Genomic DNA, 21,985 nt, shown 5'->3' with positions numbered 1-21,985 from the left:
TATAATACAAAATTAACAATATTTCAAAATTCCTCTATTCTTCTACAGGGCTTACACTGACTGGAAGCTCCCCATGCAAATGGTACATTAACCTTGAAATACCTGAAGTAGTGGAACTGAAAGAAAGGTGATCTTGTTATCTTCCAAGTATTCCTGCAATCTATTTACATTGCACAATTTGCAACTATTAGGATGACATCCATTAATTCTAGACACAATCTGTTTGCATAGCTTTAGCACCAACTTTCAGCCAATCAGGTGGAACGACGATCCTCCTGCAGGATTCAACCAAAGCAACCCACAAGAAAAGACACTTAAAGACATTCTTGACCTTAATCCTCATAAACATAAGGTTTGTCTTACCTCTTAATTAACTATCAACAACATTTTCCTGGATTTTACAGTCGTATTATCAACAGAATTTTTTCACTCTTATCCTTTGCAGGAAGCAGCTTCATAGTAAATGTGGTTGTTAAAAGAATATGCAACGAAAACTCCTGGTGGTACAATTCATGTCACCTATGCTACAAAACCTCAAAACCATATGGCTCAGCCTACAAGTGCACCAGTTGTTCCTATATAGGAATACCAGATCAAAGGTCAATAGCGCAGTTTAATTAATTCTACATGTCTAACTATTTATCACTCACAAATTTCTATATTCATTTAAATTTACATGCAGGTACAAATTAGTGCTAATTGCTGGAGATACTACTGCAGATGCAACATTTATTCTTTTTGGAAAAACTGCGCAACGCATCATACGAAGGCCAGTGGAATCTCTGATCGAAGAAAATCCACCGGACAGTGAATTCATTCCAAGGGAAATCTTAGCACTTGTTGACAATGGTTTTCTATGGAATCTCAGCTTCACAAAGGATATTAACAGAAGCGAAGAAACTCTCCAGGTTAATAGTGTTATATCCTCTGGTCCAGCAAATCAACCACTGCTGCTTATGTCGCCAAGTCCTTCACAGCCAACATCAGCAATTGTATCGGCAAGCTCAAGTAGTTCTCTCCAGACAGCACCAACACCAAGTGAAACAAGCACCGAATCGCAATTAGCCATCATACCAACACAGGGCACTTCAACACCAACAAAATACACTCCTGCTACTGCAACAGATGAGACACCAACTAGCAAATCAAGCTCCTTAGTATTTACCAAAAAAAGCATTATTGTCTCAGGCTACTCTATGCCATCTCACACTGCAAAGACCTCTACTGATACTAAGGTATCCTTCTCAATACCTACTCTTGCACTTCCTCTGCTATAAACAAATTTTCCTAAATATTTGGAGATACACTCTGACCTATTGACCAACTATGCAAGGCAAAAATTGGCACTCATCATGAAGAGAAGATCTCACAAAGTGCATCTTTAACTACAATTGTTCCCCGTGATACTTCGGATAAGGTATTCATGCTCTTTCTTTTCATAACCTAATCCATCAATTTCTGAAAAAAAAAAGTGCTTCTTCTACAAGGCAAAGGTCACCACTGAATCTCCAGATGAGTCTCCACAGGCAGATCCTTCACTGGCGCCAAAGAGCACACCCAAAAAAAGGTCTGTAAAGCTTTCAGTTCAAAGTTACAGTAATAGACATTTCTTGCACACATTGTATTTGACATGTCCTTATAATGAACAGAGGTAGACCTACAGAAACCACCACAATTGCCAAAAAATTGTTCAAGGATAGTACCCAGAAGAAACCCACTGACAGGTTAATTCTGAATAACTCAGCTCACCTCTCCACACATACACATTAATTCTTTAGTAAACTTCACTAAATTTCTAAATTCATCATTCATTTCTGCAGTGAATGAGACGGATATATGCAGTCCATCAGCAAGTCTTTTGTGTATATGTATAGAACGAACCACCCAAGCTAGAAGTGTAGAAGCAACAAGTTAGCTGCAAGCCCAGAAGAGGCTAAGAAGCAAGCCCTTTTGTTCATGACCCCTAGGTCATGATTATCATTGTAAATAAGTAATGTTATGTTTACCTTCCTTGCCACCTTCTGTGCTGTGAAATGCTATTCGAACAGCTACTACTTATATGGAACCAATATAGTTATGGCTGCGTACTACCTAAACATTTCTCCTTCATGTCAAAGGCACCATTATACGCAAACCTTTTTTTTTCTACTACAGCTATATCGAACCATACAATACACTACATGATAAATAGCACAAATTATTCTGACAAGCAAACTCCATTGTCTCAATCCTACGGCATGGAAAGATTTTTGAAATACACTACACTATCTATATTCCTATACATTTAAATGATGAAAAAAACTTCCAGCTCCACAAGTGCAGCGCGCGAAGCGCGCTCTCGCCCCTAGTTGTCTTCAAAGATGCCCAATAGGCCATTAGGACCGTTAAAAAGAAGAGATAACAGGTGAGGGATTATTGTACCGTAGTTCAATGCATGTGCAGTTACCAATGAAAGTGTGTGTTCCATAATATGTAAAATAATTCAGTGGAGATTTCTACGGGAGTCATGATTAATTATCTACGGGTGTTAATTTAATTCGATGGTGAGGAAATAGGTGCTAGCGGAAGCACCTAAAGCATTGCATATATAGTTGGCTACCTTGGCTGTTTATGAGGAAATAAAGCAATAGCTAGCTAGTATAATTGAAAGCCTTTTAAACCCTTATGGTCATGTGCCGCGTTCAGCTCAAATGCAGCTCAACTAGTATAGTTATAAAAAAATAATATTTAAAATGTGAGAACACAAGTGTGGAGATTATGGTTACCCCATATCTACATGGCGGTCATATTCCAGCTGGGTATAGGATACCGAATAAAGATAGAATATCTTCATGAGGATTCGGGTTAGATTGTAAACTTGTATGTCGAGGAAATACCCGAGATCCTAGTCGGTTACGATTGTATTTTATCTGTAATTCCATGTTCTTTTGGGATATGGACTGTATTTTGTAAAGCGGACCCCTTCCCCTATATAAGGAGGGGTCCGGATGCCTCTCGGGGCACGGTTTTTTAACCTAGATTATATAATCAATAATACACTCGGCGGAATCATCCCCGAAAAGGAGTAGGGTATTACTTCTTGAATAAGAAGGCCTGAACCTGTATAAAATTCTTCGTCTCCAAACCCATCCACTTTCCTAGCTTGACAGTCACCCTCTTTTTGTATTGCCGAAATTTTGTTTCGACAGTTGGCGCACCAGGTAGGGGCAGCGTCAAGTTTTTGCCGACTAAGTGCGATGGGTTCCGTTTCTGGCATCGACGACTTCGCCTTCCCTCCCGGGCAGGCGTTCCGGTTCGGCAGCCTCAACTTCATCACCAACGACTTCGGCAAGATGTCTCTCCTTGACTCGGATTCGAACCAGTCGGGGAGAGATCAGGTCCCCGCGTCGTTCGGTATTCCGAACTCGGCCGAGGCCTACTCCAAGATCATCTCTCCCGAGTCGGCTTCAAACCACTCGGACGAGATCCAATCTACTCCTCCGCGACCAGATCAAGATGACGGGTCCTATCCCTTAATCCTGATGAAACTTCCTGATGATTTGGCCGCTGTCTTCACAGCCAAGACATCTCCCACTCGAAGATCTAGGCGAGCTCCGGCTTCGGCCCCGATCCAATCTAGATCCAGGGAGGTTGGCGTTATACTCCAACCTCTTGGGACAGTCTCGACGGAAGAGTTGGATGGCTACCTCAGCTCCCCCGGCGTCAGTTCTCGACCAACCGAGATCCTCGACTACGACGACTTCGGCTACCACTATGACCATGGCGACTTCGACAACTTCGACGACAGCTATGAGGATAACTACACGCCTCTCTTCTTCGGCGTATTCATGGCTGACAACGAAACGGAGGAACAGCGCCGAGCCCGAGAAGCGGACCAAGAGCGCGCACGGCAAGAAACTGAACGTCGCCGACTGGAGGAAGAGCGACAACGACAGGAGCAAGAACGACTACAGCGTGAGCAACAAGATCGCGAACGGATTGCAAAGGAGGCTGAACATCGACGGCAGCGCGCCTTGGAATCTGGGCGACAAGCGAGAGAGCTCATTGGGCAACAAGACCATGATCGCTGCTTCGGTTCCAGCTAACTCCGCAAGCGCCCGCACCCCGACTGGTAGCCGAGTCCCTCACCTTCGATCTCAGGACTATCACCAGCCAAGCCTCAGCATTGCCGGCGCCGGATCTAGTCGCAGGAGCAGGAGACATGATGAACGGTCTGTTTGTTCACCTCCCGAATGATATAGGGAGCGTCGAGTTGAACGACCACACTCCCCACATCGAAGGCGCCCCATCAATCTTCGCGACACCATCAACCAGCGCCGCGCAGCAAGAGGCCATCATTCACCGGATCGCTACGACGACGATGTGGATGGAGTTGCTGCCTTCACAAGCGATCTGCGTCGAGTGGATTGGCCAGCCGGCTTTAAGCCAACTGGAATCGAGAAATATGATGGCACCACCAACCCTGAGTCTTGGCTCACCGTCTATGGTCTCGCAATCCGCGCAGCAGGAGGAGACAGCAAAGCCATGGTGAATTATCTACCTGTGGCCCTAGCGGATTCTGCCCGGTCATGGCTTCACGGGCTACCCCGCGGCACGATCGGATCATGGACAGAGCTACGCGACCACTTCATCGCCAACTTCCAAGGCACTTTTGAACGGCCTGGTACACACTTCGATCTCTACAACATCATTCAGAAGTCTGGAGAATCTCTTCGAGATTACATTCGACACTTCTCTAAGGAACGCAACAAGATCTCCGACATCACCGACGACGTCATCATTGCCGCCTTTACTAAAGGCATTCGCCACGAGGACCTAGTCGGCAAGTTCGGACGCAAACCTCCCAAGACGGTTAAGCAGATGTTTGAAAAAGCCAATGAGTATGCCAAAGCCGAAGATGCTATTACGGCGTCCAAGCAGTCGGGCACCACTTGGAAGCCAAAGAAGGATACGCCGACCGCAGGAGGGAGTGGAAGTAACAACCACAAGGATCGCAAGCGTAAGCCCGAAGAGCTTGTGGCAACAACCTCTCCATCTTCCCGACAACGTTCCCGCGTCAACACCTTCGACAAGATAATGAACTCCCAATGTCCGCATCATCCCAACTCCAACCACGTGGCCAAAGATTGCTTCATCTACAAACAGTTTGCGGAGCAATACGTCAAGAACGCACGTAAGTCCTTAGACGGAGACCAAGGCACATCAAATAAGAAAGATGGTGAAGACGATGTCCCGACTGGTTTTCAAGATCATCGCAAAGAACTCAATCACATCTTCGGTGGACCCCTGTCTTATGAATCTAAGAGAAAGCATAAGCTAACAGAACGGGAGATCAATGCGGTTCAGCCTAACACGCCTGTCACACCCTGAAAATTCAAAATATATAAATTGTTGTTTAAATGGAATTTTTTAGAATTTATTTTAAAAGCCTAGAAAAGAAGATCTAATTTTAATTAATAAATTCCAATATAAAATGGGGCTAGATAAAATTTCATTAAATACTTTGCTTAATTCTATAATTCCTAGATTTTTCTGGGATTTATTTGAGCTAAGGAAGTATTTTTAATAAATGGAATTGCATTTAAGAAATAATTTAAATTGAAAAAGGTTTTAAAAGTCTTCTTTTGGCTTTGGGCCGAAAGTCGGCCCAAAACCGCTCTCTCTCTCCTCGGCCCAAGTCGGCCCAGTCCGCCGCCGCGTGCGCGCGCGTCCGCCCGCTGACAGGTGGGGCCCACCTGTCAGGGTCGTCGTCTACCTCCGGCCGCCGCCGCCCGAAACCCTAGTTTCGCGCCGCCGCCGTTTCCTTCCAAATTCGGCCGCTCCTTTCCGTTTCCGGTCGAATTGATAGAGGGGAAATGATCTTCGGGATCTCCTCTACCTTTTCTCCTTTGGAAACACCGGCTAAAATCGTTTGGAAATTCGTGGATTTGAGTTTGTTTCGGATTCGATTTTCCCGAACTTTCCTTCTCGTCGCCGGCCGCCGTGGGCCTTCGCCGCCGCCTTTAAAAGGCTCCCCGGTGTCTCCTCTACCCGTCGCCACCCTCGCCTTCGCCTCTCGTCGCCCGTAGCGCTCTAGCGCCGTGTGCCCTAGCGCCGCCGTCGCCGCTGTCGCTCCAGCCGTGCGCCGCCGCCGTTCCAGTCATCGTCGTCGCTCGGGAAGACCGCCGTCGTGCCCGCCAAGTCGTCGCCATCCTCGTCCGCCGCTTCGCCACCGTCGGAGACCTTCGGAGCATCGTCGCCGTCGTCAAGCCGAAGACCGCCGCCGTTTCAACCTCGTCGCCGTCGCCGTCCGTTGGTCTTCCGCCGTCGCTTTGGTCGCCGGTGAGTTCGCCGTGCCGTCCGCTACCTGTTGGTGCCCTCCGTTCATGCCGAAGCGCCGCCGTTCGCCGGCGAGCGTGCGCCGTCCGAGCCGTCCGAGCCGCCGAGCCGCCGCCGCCGGTGGTGACGTCATCGTCGCCCTCTTCCGTGAGCCGGTCGTGGACCGATCGATCTCGGCCGTCCGTTTTGGATCAAGTCGATCTCGGCCGTCCGTTCGCGTGAACCGCCGCCGTGCGCCCGGTCCACCGAAACCCTAGCCCGCTGACGCAATAATCCTCCCTTTCCTTTTCAAAAATAATTCATTATTGCGTCATAATTCAATTAAAATCAATATAAGTGTTTTAATCCGATTAAATCTTCAAAAATTCATAACTAATTCATCTTAGCTCCGATTTAGTTGGTTCAAGTCTCTAAATTTTTCTAAAATTGAGATCTACATGTTAAAAATATCCACATGTACTGTTCATGCTTTTTTATGTGCTGTTTTGGTGATTTTGCTCTTTTCTGCTTAGATTCCGTCGTTTCCGGAGAGTCCGTTTTCGCTGGAGAAGAGTTTGAAGAGTTTCAAGGCCAGCAAGGCAAGTCACACAGATCCCAAACAACCCTTTGAGCATGTTGATCCTATTTAAAGCTATTGTTTCTATTCAACTATTGCATTTATTTTCGAATGTCATTGGGTGGAATTAACCTATTGTTTGTTATAGCCCTTTTGTTCTTGATTACCTTATTCCTTGATACCTTGGGTTATATAATTTGACTGGTTGAGCTTTATGTATATTGGTTCAACTAGATATTAGATATAATTGCTTAGCCATGCTTAGAAACATTAGCTCACTATTGGGATAACTTATGAATCACTATAATTTAATGATGGCTTAATGATAGTTCACGATGGTCAATCGTGATTAGTTAATTAATTAATGTGCCAACTAAAACCTGATAATGGTGGGTTGTGAGCACATGGTTTTGAGAGTCGTGCTCATGACAATTAAGGACCGGTTCACGAGTTTCGGTTGTGAAACATTAACCGTGCCAACCACAAGCCAGCGTGGGCAACGGCTTTATCTTTTGTATAGCATGGTTCATTGCGGGGCACCAGACTGAGAAGTGGCGGAGATAAGCCCACGGGGGTCGCTGGGGAGTCCATGCCTTGTTTATAAGGGGGTGATTATGATCCAGGAAGGTGCGCTGCGGTGGATTGTGTTATGCAAGGGGTATTGTCACAACTCCTTTCCGAGGTACCGTGGTGGTATTGAGGCACATGGTGACATGATGTGGGGTTGTGTCTTGTGGGTACAGTGGTACACCTCTGATCAGAGTAAAACTATTCGAATAGCCGTGCCCGTGGTTATGGGCGGGTCTAACAATGTCTTTCGTGATTAGTCTCGCACCTCTCATCATGATAACAAATGCTATAATTGGTAATAATTTGATTAGCTCCTGGTTTGGAATGGTATATTCCTGGTTTGTAGATAGAACTGTACAGCCGGGATGGTTGTTCAGAATGGTTGGGCCTATACAACAGGGTATGTTGTATAGCGTTGGATTAATATTGTTTAATTACTTTACTGTTTTATTAAATTCTGAAACGTTTGCTAAATGCTGCTTTTGCAAATGAAACCCTATTATGCCATCCTTTGTTATCCTGTGCACTTGCATATTTGCTGCGTGGCTTGCTGAGTATGTCATATACTCACCTTGCAATCATTCATCAGAGGAAGAGTTCTACAATGATGCTGATGGTGTGGAGGATTAGGTGTAGCCTTGGTCAAGCTGCCTGTGGAGTGGAGCCGTCTGCGCCGTTTATCTTATTATCTGCTGCTTAGATCTTTATTGTTTGAGAGGAACTATCTACCTCTGTAATGACATTTTATTCGCTTATTAATTAGAGTAATAATTGTACTCTATTATCAATTTGTTATTGTGTGCCTCGGCTGATTCCTGGACGAGGGTTGACATACATGTAAGCGTTTGGAATTTTGGATAGAAATTCCGGGCGTGACAAGTTGGTATCAGAGCCTCCTTGACCCTAGGTTATGCCAAATGGTTATCCATAGAAGCCCTCTAAAAATATTGGAAAAGTAGAACTGTTCTCCTCCCTTTCTCTTTTAATTAAACCAAACTAATGGCACATGCACTTCATAATCTCTTTTAATGGTTCTCGTTCAAAATTTATTTCAGTGTTATTAGTACTGTACATCTATTACTGTACTAATGGCTTATTTCTCCAGCAAAAGTTTTACAATGTTGTTTTATTTAATCTTGCTGCAATAAAATAAATTTAGCAAGTTGATTTTATAACTTTCTTTTATTTCTTTTGAAACCTGATGTTCAAAAGTACAAAATTTGTAACCTTGTTTCCAACTGTTTCAACTTATCTTGCAAGTTTGGTTTACTTTATTTACTTACCTTTTACTTTGATTTTCTAACTTTATTCAAATTAATCCAAAAACTTGTGCTATTAATTGGATAAATGTCTTAACTCCCTCCTTTCACTTGTCTTTAGATGCCGCGCTACAAGCCTGAGTACTTGTTTGGTGTTGAGGGTTTTGTCCAGGAGTTGCGTACGATGTCCTTTGTCATTGGATTTGGGACTGCCCCTTTTTATGCCCAGATTCCTCATGATCATCATGAAGAGAAGTGCCGAGTCAAAGTCACCTTGAACAGTAATAGTGAAGATATCCCCTCAGTGATATTCGAAGCTGGAGGAAGAAACTACATTCATGCATGTCAGGAGGTGGCATGGATCGCCATAGGAGAGCTCCGCGATCGCTACAGTGATTAGTTGGCCGACACTGAGTATCGCTACTATCCTCGCCAACCCTAGGGAAGTGACCGTGGCAGCTACCTTGAGACTGAAGAAATTGAGAATGATGCTACCACAAGGCATTTGGTCGAGATGCTGTGGGCTATGGATGAAAGTCGTGCGGAGACTGTGTTAGCAGCTCAAGATCGTGAAGACCGGAATCGTGGTAAGATTTGCAAGCTAGAAGACAAGGTGGATCGTTTGGAGAAGGAGCTAGCTACATTGAAGGGAGAAGCACCACCGCAGAAGGCCAGGATTCGTCTCACCGCAAGGAAGAGAGCTCTATTTGTCCCTCGCTACCAATTGGCGCCAAAGGTCCGTGTGGTGGAGAAAGAAGTTGCCCCAACCTTAGCAGATCCTCCGGTTATCATCATAAGTGATGATGAAGAAGAAGAATCCAAGCGCACCCGTTCCAAGATTGAGTGGGTAGCAACTCAAGATGATGAAGACGAGCCGAACGAGCCTTCAATCGACCTCCGATGCTCGGAAGAACTAGAGTGACTTGTTAAGTCGTTGTCTTAGATCGTTGTGTTAGTTTGCTTGTTTTAAGTTTGCTTGTGTGTGTCTCGCATGTGATTTACATCAGTGGTGGGATGTAAGTGCATGCGTTTGTTTGTTTTTGAGTATTAGGAAGTTGTTGAGTTTAGTGGTGTGAGAGTCTTCAGTTTTGTAATAATGAAACCAAGTTAAGATCAATAAAAGTTAAAGTAATTCTCTATTCTAAGTAGTTTCCCCCGGTTTCTCTTCTTGTGCCCTGCCCATGCCAGATGGTGAACACTCGTAGTAACGGGAATGGCCCCAACAACCCCAATAACAACAACAATGGAGAGAATCCCACTCTTGCTCAAGTTCTTGCTCAACAGACACAGCTAATGAACATGATGATGCAGCAACTTCAGAACCAGCAGAACCAAGGAAATAACCATGCACCTCCCCATAACAAGTTAGCAGAATTTCTTCGTGTGAGGCCGCCTATTTTCTCTAGTACCACTAATCCTGTTGAAGCTGGTGATTGGTTGCATGCCATAGAGAAGAAGTTGGATTTGCTTCAATGCACAGATCAGGAAAAGGTCTCATTTGCATCACATCAGTTGCATGGCCCTGCCTCTGAATGGTGGGATCATTTCCGCCTTAACAGGACTACTGCTGAACCTATCACTTGGCTTGAATTCACCGCTGCTTTCCGGAAGACGCATATACCATCGGGAGTGGTGTCTCTCAAGAAGAAGGAATTCAGGTCGCTCACCCTGGGATCTCGCTCTGTTACGGAGTATTTGCACGAGTTCAATCGTCTGGCTCGTTATGCTCCGAAAGATGTGCGCAATGATGAAGAGCGCCAGGAAAAGTTCTTGGAAGGACTTAATGATGAGCTTTCCTACCCACTCATGACTGGAGATTATCATGATTTCCGGAAGTTAGTAGATAAGGCTATTCGTCAGGAAGACAAGTACAACCGCATGGAGCAGAAGAAACACCGGATTGCTCAATTCAAGACACAACAGGGGAATAATCAGAAGCCGCGTCTTACTTTAGGACCCCAGTCCATGCCACAGGGAGGTTCTTCGTCTGTTGTTCGTCCGCAGCGTCAGTTCTTCAACAACAATGCTGGCAACAACATCTGTAATCAAGCTCCACGTCCTGTTGCAGCTCCAACACAGCAACAACCTGCCAAGAGGGAGCAAGGCAGCAAGCCCGTGGTATGTTTCAATTGTGGAGACCCAGGACATTATGCTGACAAGTGTCCGAAGCCCCGACGCGTGAAGGTTGTCCCTGCTCAGAGCAACTCTACCGCACCAGCATTAAAGGCCCGTGTTAATCATGTTGCTGCTGCAAAAGCTCAAGATGCTCCAGATGTGATTTTGGGTACGTTCCTTGTTAACTTAGTTCCTGCAACAGTGCTTTTCGATTTTGGTGCTTGTCACGCCCGGAATTTCTATCCAAAATTCCAAACGCTTACATGTGTGTTAAACCCTCGTCCAGGAATCAACCGAGGCACACAATAACAAATTGATAATAGAGTACAAATAAATAACTACTCAATATTCGCAAATAATAAATTATTACAGAGGTAGATAGTTCCTCTCAAAGAATAACATTCTACGCAGCGGAAATATAAAACTATAACAAACTACGGAACAGCTATGGCGACTCCACTCCACAGGCAACTTAACCAGAACAAGCCTAATCCTCCAGATCATCACCTTCGCTGAAATACTCCTCTTCTGATGATTGAATATTGCAAGAATGAGCATATGACATACTCAACAAGTCACACAGCAAATATGCAAGTGCACAGGATAACAAAGGATGGCATAATATAGCTCATTTGCAGAAACAACATTTAATAAATATTTTAAGAGAATGGTAAAAACAGTTGAATAATTAATCAATATTAAGTAACACCATACAACACACCCATGTTGCATAGGCCCAACCACATTTGAACAACTGTCACGACCGGGAAAATTTCATTTTCCCGAACGCTAGTGTATTAATCCCCGTCCCAGGAAAAGCCGGGGTACACCATACAAACATGATATAAAAGACACATCTTTGTTATATCGATAATATTTACATTATTACAAAGGCACTTAAGGCCTGACAATCAAAAATAAACAGCAGCGGACTAGCGGGCCAACGGCTCCATCTTCACAGGCGCTCAACTGGGGTATAAGCCAAGACTCCACCTAAGACTTCTTCTCCAAAGCTTCTCTTACTGAAGGGGGGAGAAAGATAGAGCAAGAATGAGTACAACCACCGTACTCAACAAGACACACCCACAAGAGCAGAATAAATGCAAGGGAGTACAAAGGAGTTATACTATAAAGGGTTAGGGTTGCAGTAAACAGCATTTAAAGACATTAGTTGCTCAGGGCTATTTTGCAAACACGATTCTAGTACTATACAATATTATTTATCAAGGCCGTGAACCCACACGAACCTGCCTTAACCCAAGGCCTACGATGATTCAGACCGAACTGGCAACCCGACCCTGGGTCCCAGCTCGTCCCAAGCCAACCCAGGCCAACCATTCCATATTTTAGTTGTTAAGCCGGTTTTAAGAATTAAAACACTAACTTGGGTACATTGCTCGGCTTGCCCATAACCGAGGGCGCGGCTATTCGAATAGATTATACTCTGATCAGAGGTGTACATCTTTACCCACAAGACACATCTTCCTCACGTGTAACCACGTGCCACATACCACCACGGTATACGGACGGAAGACGTGACATAGTTTCCAACCCATCCTAGCCATAGACAAGAGTACCGACCCAACCCCACCTACGGCCGGAACCTCCGGGACAGGTAGGCAGGATTGAGCCCCTAGCAGCAGGACACCAGCCCTGTGCCATGACATCTCGACTACCGCGCCGCAGCTCGTGTAGCCTTCATTTGTCCTAGAGATGTCCATCGACCCCCGACTTCGTCCATCTCCATCCGTGTACTTTTGTTTATAACCAGACTGAGCCACAAACTAAGCCTTACCCACTAGACATGTGGAAGTACGGTAGTGCTTTGCAACAGAGGCCCGAAGACCGGTCCTTATATGGCCGAGGTGCTACTATCAAAACCATGCACCCCGAGCCCAGCCTAAAACCATTTTGGGGATTTTGAATAGAAGGAGCGGTGTGAAGCCAATTCCACAATAAACCAACAATTCCAAAGTGTCCAGGTGCTATGAATATTCCCAAAGTCTAGAGTTGAAAAACCACCTAAAGTTACCTAATTAAAATAGCGAAGCATCTACCTAAAATCATGCTAGTGGTACCATGAGTAGAGTGTCCACTAGTTGGGGTTTTATTTATTCTAGGGTGAACAAGGTAATAATAACAATAGCAATAATAATGTCTTAACAAAGGTAAATAGGCATGGCTAAATAAAACAGTGATAACGCGGGAATTTAAATAAAGCGATAATGCATTAATTTAAATCAAAATAATTTTATAAACTGGGATTCAATATGCTCAAGGATGATGTGACTTGCCTTGCTCGCTTTCCCAAACGTCGGCTTCAACTTCCACGAAGAGCGGATCTTCCGAAGCTGCAGCGTCTACACGACCAGCGGAAAAGAAAAGGCTTTTACTCTAATAAACTCCATATAACAAGCAGAAACAAAGCACAAAAATGGGTTCTTGACTTCTTAAGGAAAAATTAGAGACTTGAACGGTCCAATTCCGAGTTCAAATGGCCAAGTTATGGCCATTTGAAGGTTATATGCTCTTTAAATGAATATTTCCGAATTTCTTCATTTAAATTTTAATTCAAAATTGGATTTATTGCGTCAGCCGAGGGGAGGGGCGCGCGGACCGGGTCCATGGGAGTGGGGCCCACGCGGCAGCCTCACGGTCCACGGTGGCCCAGGTGCACGCGGCTTACGTCGGCCGACGCCGTGGGTCCCACGCGTCAGCCGCACCCGAGGGCGCGGGCGGCTGACGGCCGGGCCCCACATGGCAGCCGCGGGGCGCGCCCGAAGACGGCCATGCCGGCACAGCCGACGGGAGGCGGCGCACCCGCGCCCCGATGGTCGCCGCCGGCGACCACCGGCGCGGCGGAGCGGCGCCCGAGAGAGGGGAGGGAAGGGGGAAGCGAAACGGCGGTCCACGGCTCACCCCGGGTCGACGGCGACGACGGGAACGGCGACCGGAGCGGAGGAAGGCGGCGGCGCGGCTCGGGTCGACGAGGACGGCGGCGTTCCGGCGGTCGGCGGGCGAAACGGAGGGGTGGACGAGGTCGGCGAGGTTGCGGCGAACCCGAAGAAGGCGACGCCGAAACGGGAGAGGGTCCGGGGCGACGACGGCGGCGGACCGGAGCTCGGCGGCGACGGCGGAGAGAGAGAGCGACGGCGCGAGCTCGATTCCGACGGGGAGAGAGAGCGGCGAGTGGCGGAAACGGTGGAGGGAGTCACGGGGAGCGTTTATATAGGGTTGGGAGGGGGAGAGAGCGGCCGGATGAGGGGGAAACGGGCGCGGAAGATCCGGCGGCCATTGATGCGCCGGCGAGGTTAGGGGAGGAGTTTCCGAACGAATCCGAGGGAGAGAGGGAGGGAAAAATGGGGGGGAAAGAGGGAGGGAATCACGGGGAATATTTCCCCCCTCTTGATTGCACGCGGGACGGACGGGAGCGGCGGGATTCGCGGCGGCGGCGGCGCTAGGGCACGGGCGAGGCGGCGGGAGCGGTGGGAGGTAGGGGATGACGGGTGGGCCCCACCCGTCAGCGAGGGTGGCGGGCGGGCCCGCCCGGCCGCGGCGCGCGCGCGGGGCGAGGAGGGAGAGGGGAGGGAGATGGGCCGAGCCGGCCCAAGGGGGAGAGGGGGAGGGAAAGGGAACTTTTTAGAGTTTTTCTTTTTATAAAATCATTTTAACTTTGTTTATTTCTTAATAATTATTATTTGTGCTCTGAAAATTCCACTAAAATTTGAGGGCTCCTTTTAGACCAAGGAGAATTTAACAAAAATTCTCCGGGCCACATTTGAATTTTTCTTGTACGTATTTTAGTGTTTGCCAATTTCTTTTCGAATTTTAATTAATTCTATTATTTCTTTTAGAAAATGATTTTTATTTCGGGATGAATTTATCAGGACGTGACAAATCCACCCCCCTCACAAGAATCTCATCCCCGAGATTCGAGGAGGCTAGCAAGAAGATAGGTTGGGCGGTCTTCTCTTCTTGTCTGACTTCTTCCGCTCCGTCTTCACAAACTTTCAGCAAAACTTCACCACTCGGAACTGCTTGGCTTGACGTCCTGTTGCGGATGGAATCTTCTCTTCACCTGACTTGAACCAGGGTGCACCTTTTAGCTGACTCAGACTAGGTTGCGGTAGTTTAATGATGCTTCCGTTCCAGAACTTCTCATGATTCATATCTTCGGAGTCAACCTCATACAAGTTACCACTTCATGTCATGCGTCAACACTAGCTTGTCATTACTAGGATACCATGTTTGTCATCATAAGAATATCATGCTTGTCATTCACTTCTAACTTGCCACCAACTGCCTCCTATTAGCTTTCCCGGTCTCCGGGTAATAGCTACTTCTGCTATTTGATGCAAGGGTCGATAACTTTGCCTTTGAATTATGCTTCCCAAGAGAACCAACTTATCCCACTTGACATACTTTGACGTCTTCCCAAATGGCTTTATTGCTGGATTTGTTATTGTCTAATCATTATCCTGCCAAATCTGAGGCTTCGTTGTTAGATGTGCTTTTAATCTGACCTCTATAGATTATCTTCGAACATATCACTTGATTCATAACTAGGAATAGCTCTCACGAACAAGCAACTCGGATTCACTTTCTTTACATTCAGTTTACTTCCCATTATTATCTTCAGGTTGTCCTCAGTTAGCATTCAACGTATTCCTTTACACCTTTAACCTTGATGTGTTCTTTCCCATTGGATCATCTCCCAAGACATGGCATTGCCTGGTAACCGGTGCTTGCACTTTTCACTCCGTGTAGCATCTGATACCGAGTTGAAGATTTCACTCTTTGCCTTCATAGAAACACTTTTACCTAGGTCATCTTGCTTACTTAATGACAAGGTGACTGTTGCGGGGCAATTACAATCAGGGGTCTTCCTTGAGCGATGCAGAGCATGTTTCTGTTTATCAATCACCTTTCGGCCTACTTCTTTCATGCTAGAGAACATCTTTGCCAATCTCTTTTATCAATCTTCTTTCGGCTTATCTCTAACAGGTGGTATTCTTTAATGTGGATTGCGGACGCTTCTGGGGACGATGAGGTCCTTTGGCTTGCTGCCTTTCAGTGAAACCTTGATGTGGTTTGTCAAAAAGCTGCACTGACTACCTTCAGGGAAATACATTGCTTGCTATCTGTATCTATGCCACTAGGGTTTAATTGCCGATGATCATCTTTAGTGCTTCCTCGAGATGGGGAGCATCCAAATTGTTCTTCTGCCATATCACCTTTGACCCTTTTCTGATACCTGATAGACTAATTACCAACCATCGACTACTATGTTCTCAAATATTGATGTCTCCTGGATCTTCTTAACTGTTTGTAGGTATATCCGAACTTATCAATGTAGAGGCATGGCGGGTACCCTTATGGGTTTCATCCAACAATCCTTATCTTGATCTGTAAAAGGCGTATCCAAACTCCTATCCCCAACTACTGTCTCATTGGCTTTTTAACCCAACACAGTTTAATTGGTTTTCTTTTCCATCAACAGGTTGGTTATTAACTCGAGGTTAGAATATAGTTCTTCTGACACGAGACCCTAGGTCTCCTTTGTCAGTAAACCATTATACACATGATCACATATCCGCATCTTCCAATAGAATCCTCTTAGAACTTGTCTGTATTACACATTTCTCCCTTATTACACGAATACAAGGCACTGCCTTAAACAAAAAGGGAAGGTGCTTATCATCGGTACATTGTATCCTCAACATGAATCATCCATAAACATAGCAAGCTCATTGTTTATAGACATGAATATATTTATTTATTACATGATTGCTGCAAACTTTCGATTACACAATGATAAGTAGCGAACTGAAAACCACAAGCGTGGCTGCTCATTTTGATTCTGGAGAGATATAGCTGGCATTGTTCTAGTGACTGCATCATCCTTGATTGGTTCTGTGATGATGTGATAGGACTGCATATTGCTATCATTCACAGGAGAAGCTTCCTTCTGATTGCTGTTTGAAGCGGATGACGGTCTTCTGCTTGGTATCGCCCTCCGGAGGTTGATTGCCCTTTGCTCGGCCTGGAGTAGGTCGGGGAGAGACACAACTTCTTCCATCGACGACAATTCTTTGCTGAGGCTGTCGGTGTAGAGAATGGTTGGTGCTAAAGATATTATTGCTATGATTTATTGCAGAGTTAGGTGGAGCAGGAGGAGCATTGGTGCTGTGGATGATATCGTCGATGTTGCTGTTGGAGCTGACTAGCTGATGAGACAATCGTAGGGTTGTTCATTGGATTTCTGCGGTCTTGGTCAACAACACACTGAGTTGGCAATCCTTGGGCACATGGTTTGTTCCTTCGCACAGAAAACATGTCACCTTGCGAGTGGGACACTCCCCTGGTGGATGGTCTTCTTCATAGTGAGTGCAGAGTCTGAGACACATGCTAGCAACGTGTCCAGTTTCTCCACAACGGGTGCATGCCTTTGATCCGAAGAAGACACATCTGAAACTCTTAGTCCAAACAAATGTCTCTTTGGTTGATCACTTGATTTTCTTCGCCATCAATCGCTAGGTTATTTGATTCATAAAAGATTATGAGCTTACGGAAATGAGACCCTAGGTCTCCCTAATCAACAACAAAATGTACACAACTCACAGCACTTGCAATCTTAACATGGATCCTTCATAAACTTATCAAACTCATTCATTATCTCATGTTTCTTTGTTATTACATGATTGACGGGGAACAACTATAAAACAAAAGTATTTGAACACTGATATAAGAGTATTATGGTTGCTTCTGACTAGCGCTAGGCTTAACAGGTACTGCATTTGCTCCAGTGACCACTTGGCGATTGGCATGTCTGCTTCCTTAACAGGTACTACAGTTGTAACAGACAATAACTTTCTTACGCTCGGGTTCTTCATCTTGTACTTGATTTCTTGGCTGCTGTGCTGGAACGTCCAAAGGTACAATGCCGATACTGGCCTCTGTCTTGTCAACTGATGGCTGGGGCTGAAATTGAGCATTGACACCTTGTGGTAATGCACTCGCTGGAGTTGGAGCTATTGCAACGCGGGCTATAGGACTACTTCGGGATGCATGGATGACAATTCGCTGAGGAGCAAGCTTCTGATTGCAGGGAGTTGCGTGGACTGACGTGCTGGCAGCTATGTTTCTCGGTTTTGGGCACTTGTCGGCAAAATGACCCATTCCTTGACAATTGAAGCAACAGATATCTTCCCGGACTCGGCATTTTCTTTTCTCATTTTGATTCCTCTGTCCTGGCACTGGATTTAGGCTGAAACTGTAATCTTGGCGAGGATTGGTGTTGCCTTGATGCTTCTCTCCGTTGGAACTGGCGGGTTGGTTAGCCATCTTCTTCGTCAGCAGAAAACTGAATTGACAATCTTTTGGTACATGATCAGTTCCTTCACAAAAGAAACAAGTGATCCTGCTCGTTGGACACCTGTCGGGTGGATGGTCTTCCTCACAATGAACGCATGTAGTGGCACACGAGCTGGCAACATGACCGATTTCTCCACAACGAGAGCATGCCTTACGTTCCATTTCATCTTCATCATCTGAGGAGACTTGATCTGAATCTTCACTATCAGACACTCTACCTCCATTAGCTAAAAGGTGCTCTGTCAACTGTGGTGCACCTCGGAAGGTATTTCTTCTCTGACGTTTTGTCATTCCTGGTGGAGGCCATTCTGTGCTGGTAATGATCATCTTACGGACTTCATCTTCGGTTCGCATTGGTGTTTTTCTTTTCTGCTGAGGACACTCCCTTGCATAGTGCCCTTGCTCATCACACATAAAACAAATGATACTTGCTTCTTTTGAGTCAACATGTGGCACGTCACCATGGGTCCTTCGGGATGCTGGCGGCATGCTGACTTGTGGTGTGAGTGCTTGGACTGCCTCCAACTGCACTTGAGGTTGTATCTGACTCAGGTTCAGAATTGGCGTCTGATGCTGCTGTAGTATCTCTATAAGCAATCGGTTCTGGTTAATCAGGTGTTGGACCAGTGTCACACAACTGGTGTCTGGTGCTTCATTCACTCGGGAGCTCGAGGTACCAATGTCCTGACTTCTGACCTTATTGCCTTTCTCATTGTCAGCCATCTGTTGCAAAGGTTTGGAGAGGGAGAGAGGGAAAACAAAGGGGAGAGACAGATTAGAAACTAAGGATAGGACCTTAACAGATCTAAGTCTTTTGCTGTTATGATGTGTGTTAGGCTTATTCTGCAAGTTGATTAAGCAAACAACCTAGCATGGTTACATCACACCCCACTGATGCAAACCACGCGCTACACACACAAGCAAGGAAACACACGACTAACGACTCTACCCTAGAGGGTGGCTTAGGTTCTGTGACGGGTTCTCAAGATCTTCACTCCTGCTTCACAGCTGGCTTCACTGCTTCCTCCACTTCGCTAGCGGATCCTGCAGTCTTCCGGAGCTTCGGCAAACAACTGACGATGTCTTCTTCTTCACTGACCTGACCATCTAGTACTAGTTGAAATCCGAAGAAGGAAGAAGGGAGTAAACCTTTTGCAAATAGCATTAGGGGAAGGAGAAAAAAGGAACTTTCGCAAATAGTTTTATTTATAAAATATGTCCTTAGGTTTTATCCACTTGGCTTATCCTACAGTCGAGATGGCTCTGATACCATCTTGTCGCGACCGGGAAAATTTCATTTTCCCGAAAGCTAGTGTATTAATCCCCGTCCCAGGAAAAGCCGGGGTACACCATACAAACATGATATAAAAGACACATCTTTATTATATCGATAATATTTACATTATTACAAAGGCACTTAAGGCCTGACAATCAAAAATAAACAGCAGCAGACTAACGGGCCTACGGCTCCATCTTCACAGGCGCTCAACTGGGGTATAAGCCAAGACTCCACCTAAGACTTCTTCTCCAAAGCTTCTCTTACTGAAGGGGGGAGAAAGATAGAGCAAGAATGAGTACAACCACCGTACTCAACAAGACACAGCCACAAGTCCAGAATAAATGCAAGGGAGTACAAAGGAGTTATACTATAAAGGGTTAGGGTTGCAGTAAACAGCATTTAAAGACATTAGTTGCTCAGGGCTATTTTGCAAACACGATTCTAGTACTATACAATATTATTTATCAAGGCCGTGAACCCACACGAACCTGCCTTAACCCAAGGCCTACGATGATTCAGACCGAACTGGCAACCCGACCCTGGGTCCCAGCTCGTCCCAAGCCAACCCAGGCCAACCATTCCATATTTTAGTTGTTAAGCCGGTTTTAAGAATTAAAACACTAACTTGGGTACATTGCTCGGCTTGCCCATAACCGAGGGCGCGGCTATTCGAATAGATTATACTCTGATCAGAGGTGTACATCTTTATCCACAAGACACATCTTCCTCACGTGTAACCACGTGCCACATACCACCACGGTATATGGACGGAAGACGTGACATAGTTTCCAACCCATCCTAGCCATAGACAAGAGTACCGACCCAACCCCACCTACGGCCGGAACCTCCGGGACAGGTAGGCAGGATTGAGCCCCTAGCAGCAGGACACCAGCCCTGTGCCATGACATCTCGACTACCGCGCCGCAGCTCGTGTAGCCTTCATTTGTCCTAGAGATGTCCATCGACCCCCGACTTCGTCCATCTCCATCCGTGTACTTTTGTTTATAACCAGACTGAGCCACAAACTAAGCCTTACCCACTAGACATGTGGAAGTACGGTAGTGCTTTGCAACAGAGGCCCGAAGACCGGTCCTTATATGGCCGAGGTGCTACTATCAAAACCATGCACCCCGAGCCCAGCCTAAAACCATTTTGGGGATTTTGAATAGAAGGAGCGGTGTGAAGCCAATTCCACAATAAACCAACAATTCCAAAGTGTCCAGGTGCTATGAATATTCCCAAAGTCTAGAGTTGAAAAACCACCTAAAGTTACCTAATTAAAATAGCGAAGCATCTACCTAAAATCATGCTAGTGGTACCATGAGTAGAGTGTCCACTAGTTGGGGTTTTGTTTATTCTAGGGTGAACAAGGTAATAATAACAATAGCAATAATAATGTCTTAACAAAGGTAAATAGGCATGGCTAAATAAAACAGTGATAACGCGGGAATTTAAATAAAGCGATAATGCATTAATTTAAATCAAAATAATTTTATAAACTGGGATTCAATATGCTCAAGGATGATGTGACTTGCCTTGCTCGCTTTCCCAAACGTCGGCTTCAACTTCCACGAAGAGCGGATCTTCCGAAGCTGCAGCGTCTACACGACCAGCGGAAAAGAAAAGGCTTTTACTCTAATAAACTCCATATAACAAGCAGAAACAAAGCACAAAAATGGGTTCTTGACTTCTTAAGGAAAAATTAGAGACTTGAACGGTCCAATTCCGAGTTCAAATGGCCAAGTTATAGCCATTTGAAGGTTATAAGCTCTTTAAATGAATATTTGCGAATTTCTTCATTTAAATTTTAATTCAAAATTGGATTTATTGCGTCAGCCGAGGGGAGGGGCGCGCGGACCGGGTCCATGGGAGTGGGGCCCACGCGGCAGCCTCACGGTCCACGGTGGACCGGGTGCACGCGGCTTACGCCGGCCGGCGCCGTGGGTCCCACGCGTCAGCCGCACCCGAGGGCGCGGGCGGCTGACGGCCGGGCCCCACATGGCAGCCGCGGGGCGCGCCCGAAGACGGCCATGCCGGCACAGCCGACGGGAGGCGGCGCACCCGCGCCCCGATGGTCGCCGCCGGCGACCACCGGCGCGGCGGAGCGGCGCCCGAGAGAGGGGAGGGAAGGGGGAAGCGAAACGGCGATCCACGGCTCACCCCGGGTCGACGGCGACGACGGGAACGGCGACCGGAGCGGAGGAAGGCGGCGGCGTGGCTCGGGTCGACGAGGACGGCGGCGTTCCGGCGGTCGGCGGGCGAAACGGAGGGGTGGACGAGGTCGGCGAGGTTGCGGCGAACCCGAAGAAGGCGACGCCGAAACGGGAGAGGGTCCGGGGCGACGACGGCGGCGGACCGGAGCTCGGCGGCGACGGCGGAGAGAGAGAGCGACGGCGCGAGCTCGATTCCGACGGGGAGAGAGAGCGGCGAGTGGCGGAAACGGTGGAGGGAGGCACGGGGAGCGTTTATATAGGGTTGGGAGGGGGAGAGAGCGGCCGGATGAGGGGGAAACGG

General features: G+C 46.6%; 1 protein-coding gene across 5 annotated transcripts in view; it reads left to right on the top strand.

The window, feature by feature from the left end:
- The window catches only part of LOC4352165 (uncharacterized), a 41,916-nt gene extending 39,820 nt beyond the window's left edge, over nt 1-2,096 (top strand). For 4 of the 5 annotated variants that reach the window (XM_015765317.3, XM_066306331.1, XM_066306332.1 and 1 more), the window contains 8 exons: nt 49-127; nt 232-352; nt 446-599; nt 683-1,235; nt 1,334-1,417; nt 1,488-1,567; nt 1,650-1,724; nt 1,821-2,096. In XM_015765317.3, the coding sequence (XP_015620803.1) occupies nt 49-127; nt 232-352; nt 446-460 (215 nt within the window). In that variant the 3' untranslated portion in view covers nt 461-599; nt 683-1,235; nt 1,334-1,417; ... (1 more) ...; nt 1,650-1,724; nt 1,821-2,096. Of the gene's footprint in view, nt 1-48; nt 128-231; nt 353-445; nt 600-682; nt 1,236-1,333; nt 1,418-1,487; nt 1,568-1,649; nt 1,725-1,820 lie in introns of those variants that run through there. The other variant, XM_015765320.3, reaches the window with a different exon arrangement.
- Nucleotides 2,097-21,985: the final 19,889 nt, after the last annotated feature.

This window comes from Oryza sativa, chromosome 12, assembly GCF_034140825.1.
Source record: "Oryza sativa Japonica Group chromosome 12, ASM3414082v1".
NCBI lineage: Eukaryota > Viridiplantae > Streptophyta > Magnoliopsida > Poales > Poaceae > Oryza > Oryza sativa.
This window is presented reverse-complemented; position numbering and strand designations above follow the sequence as displayed.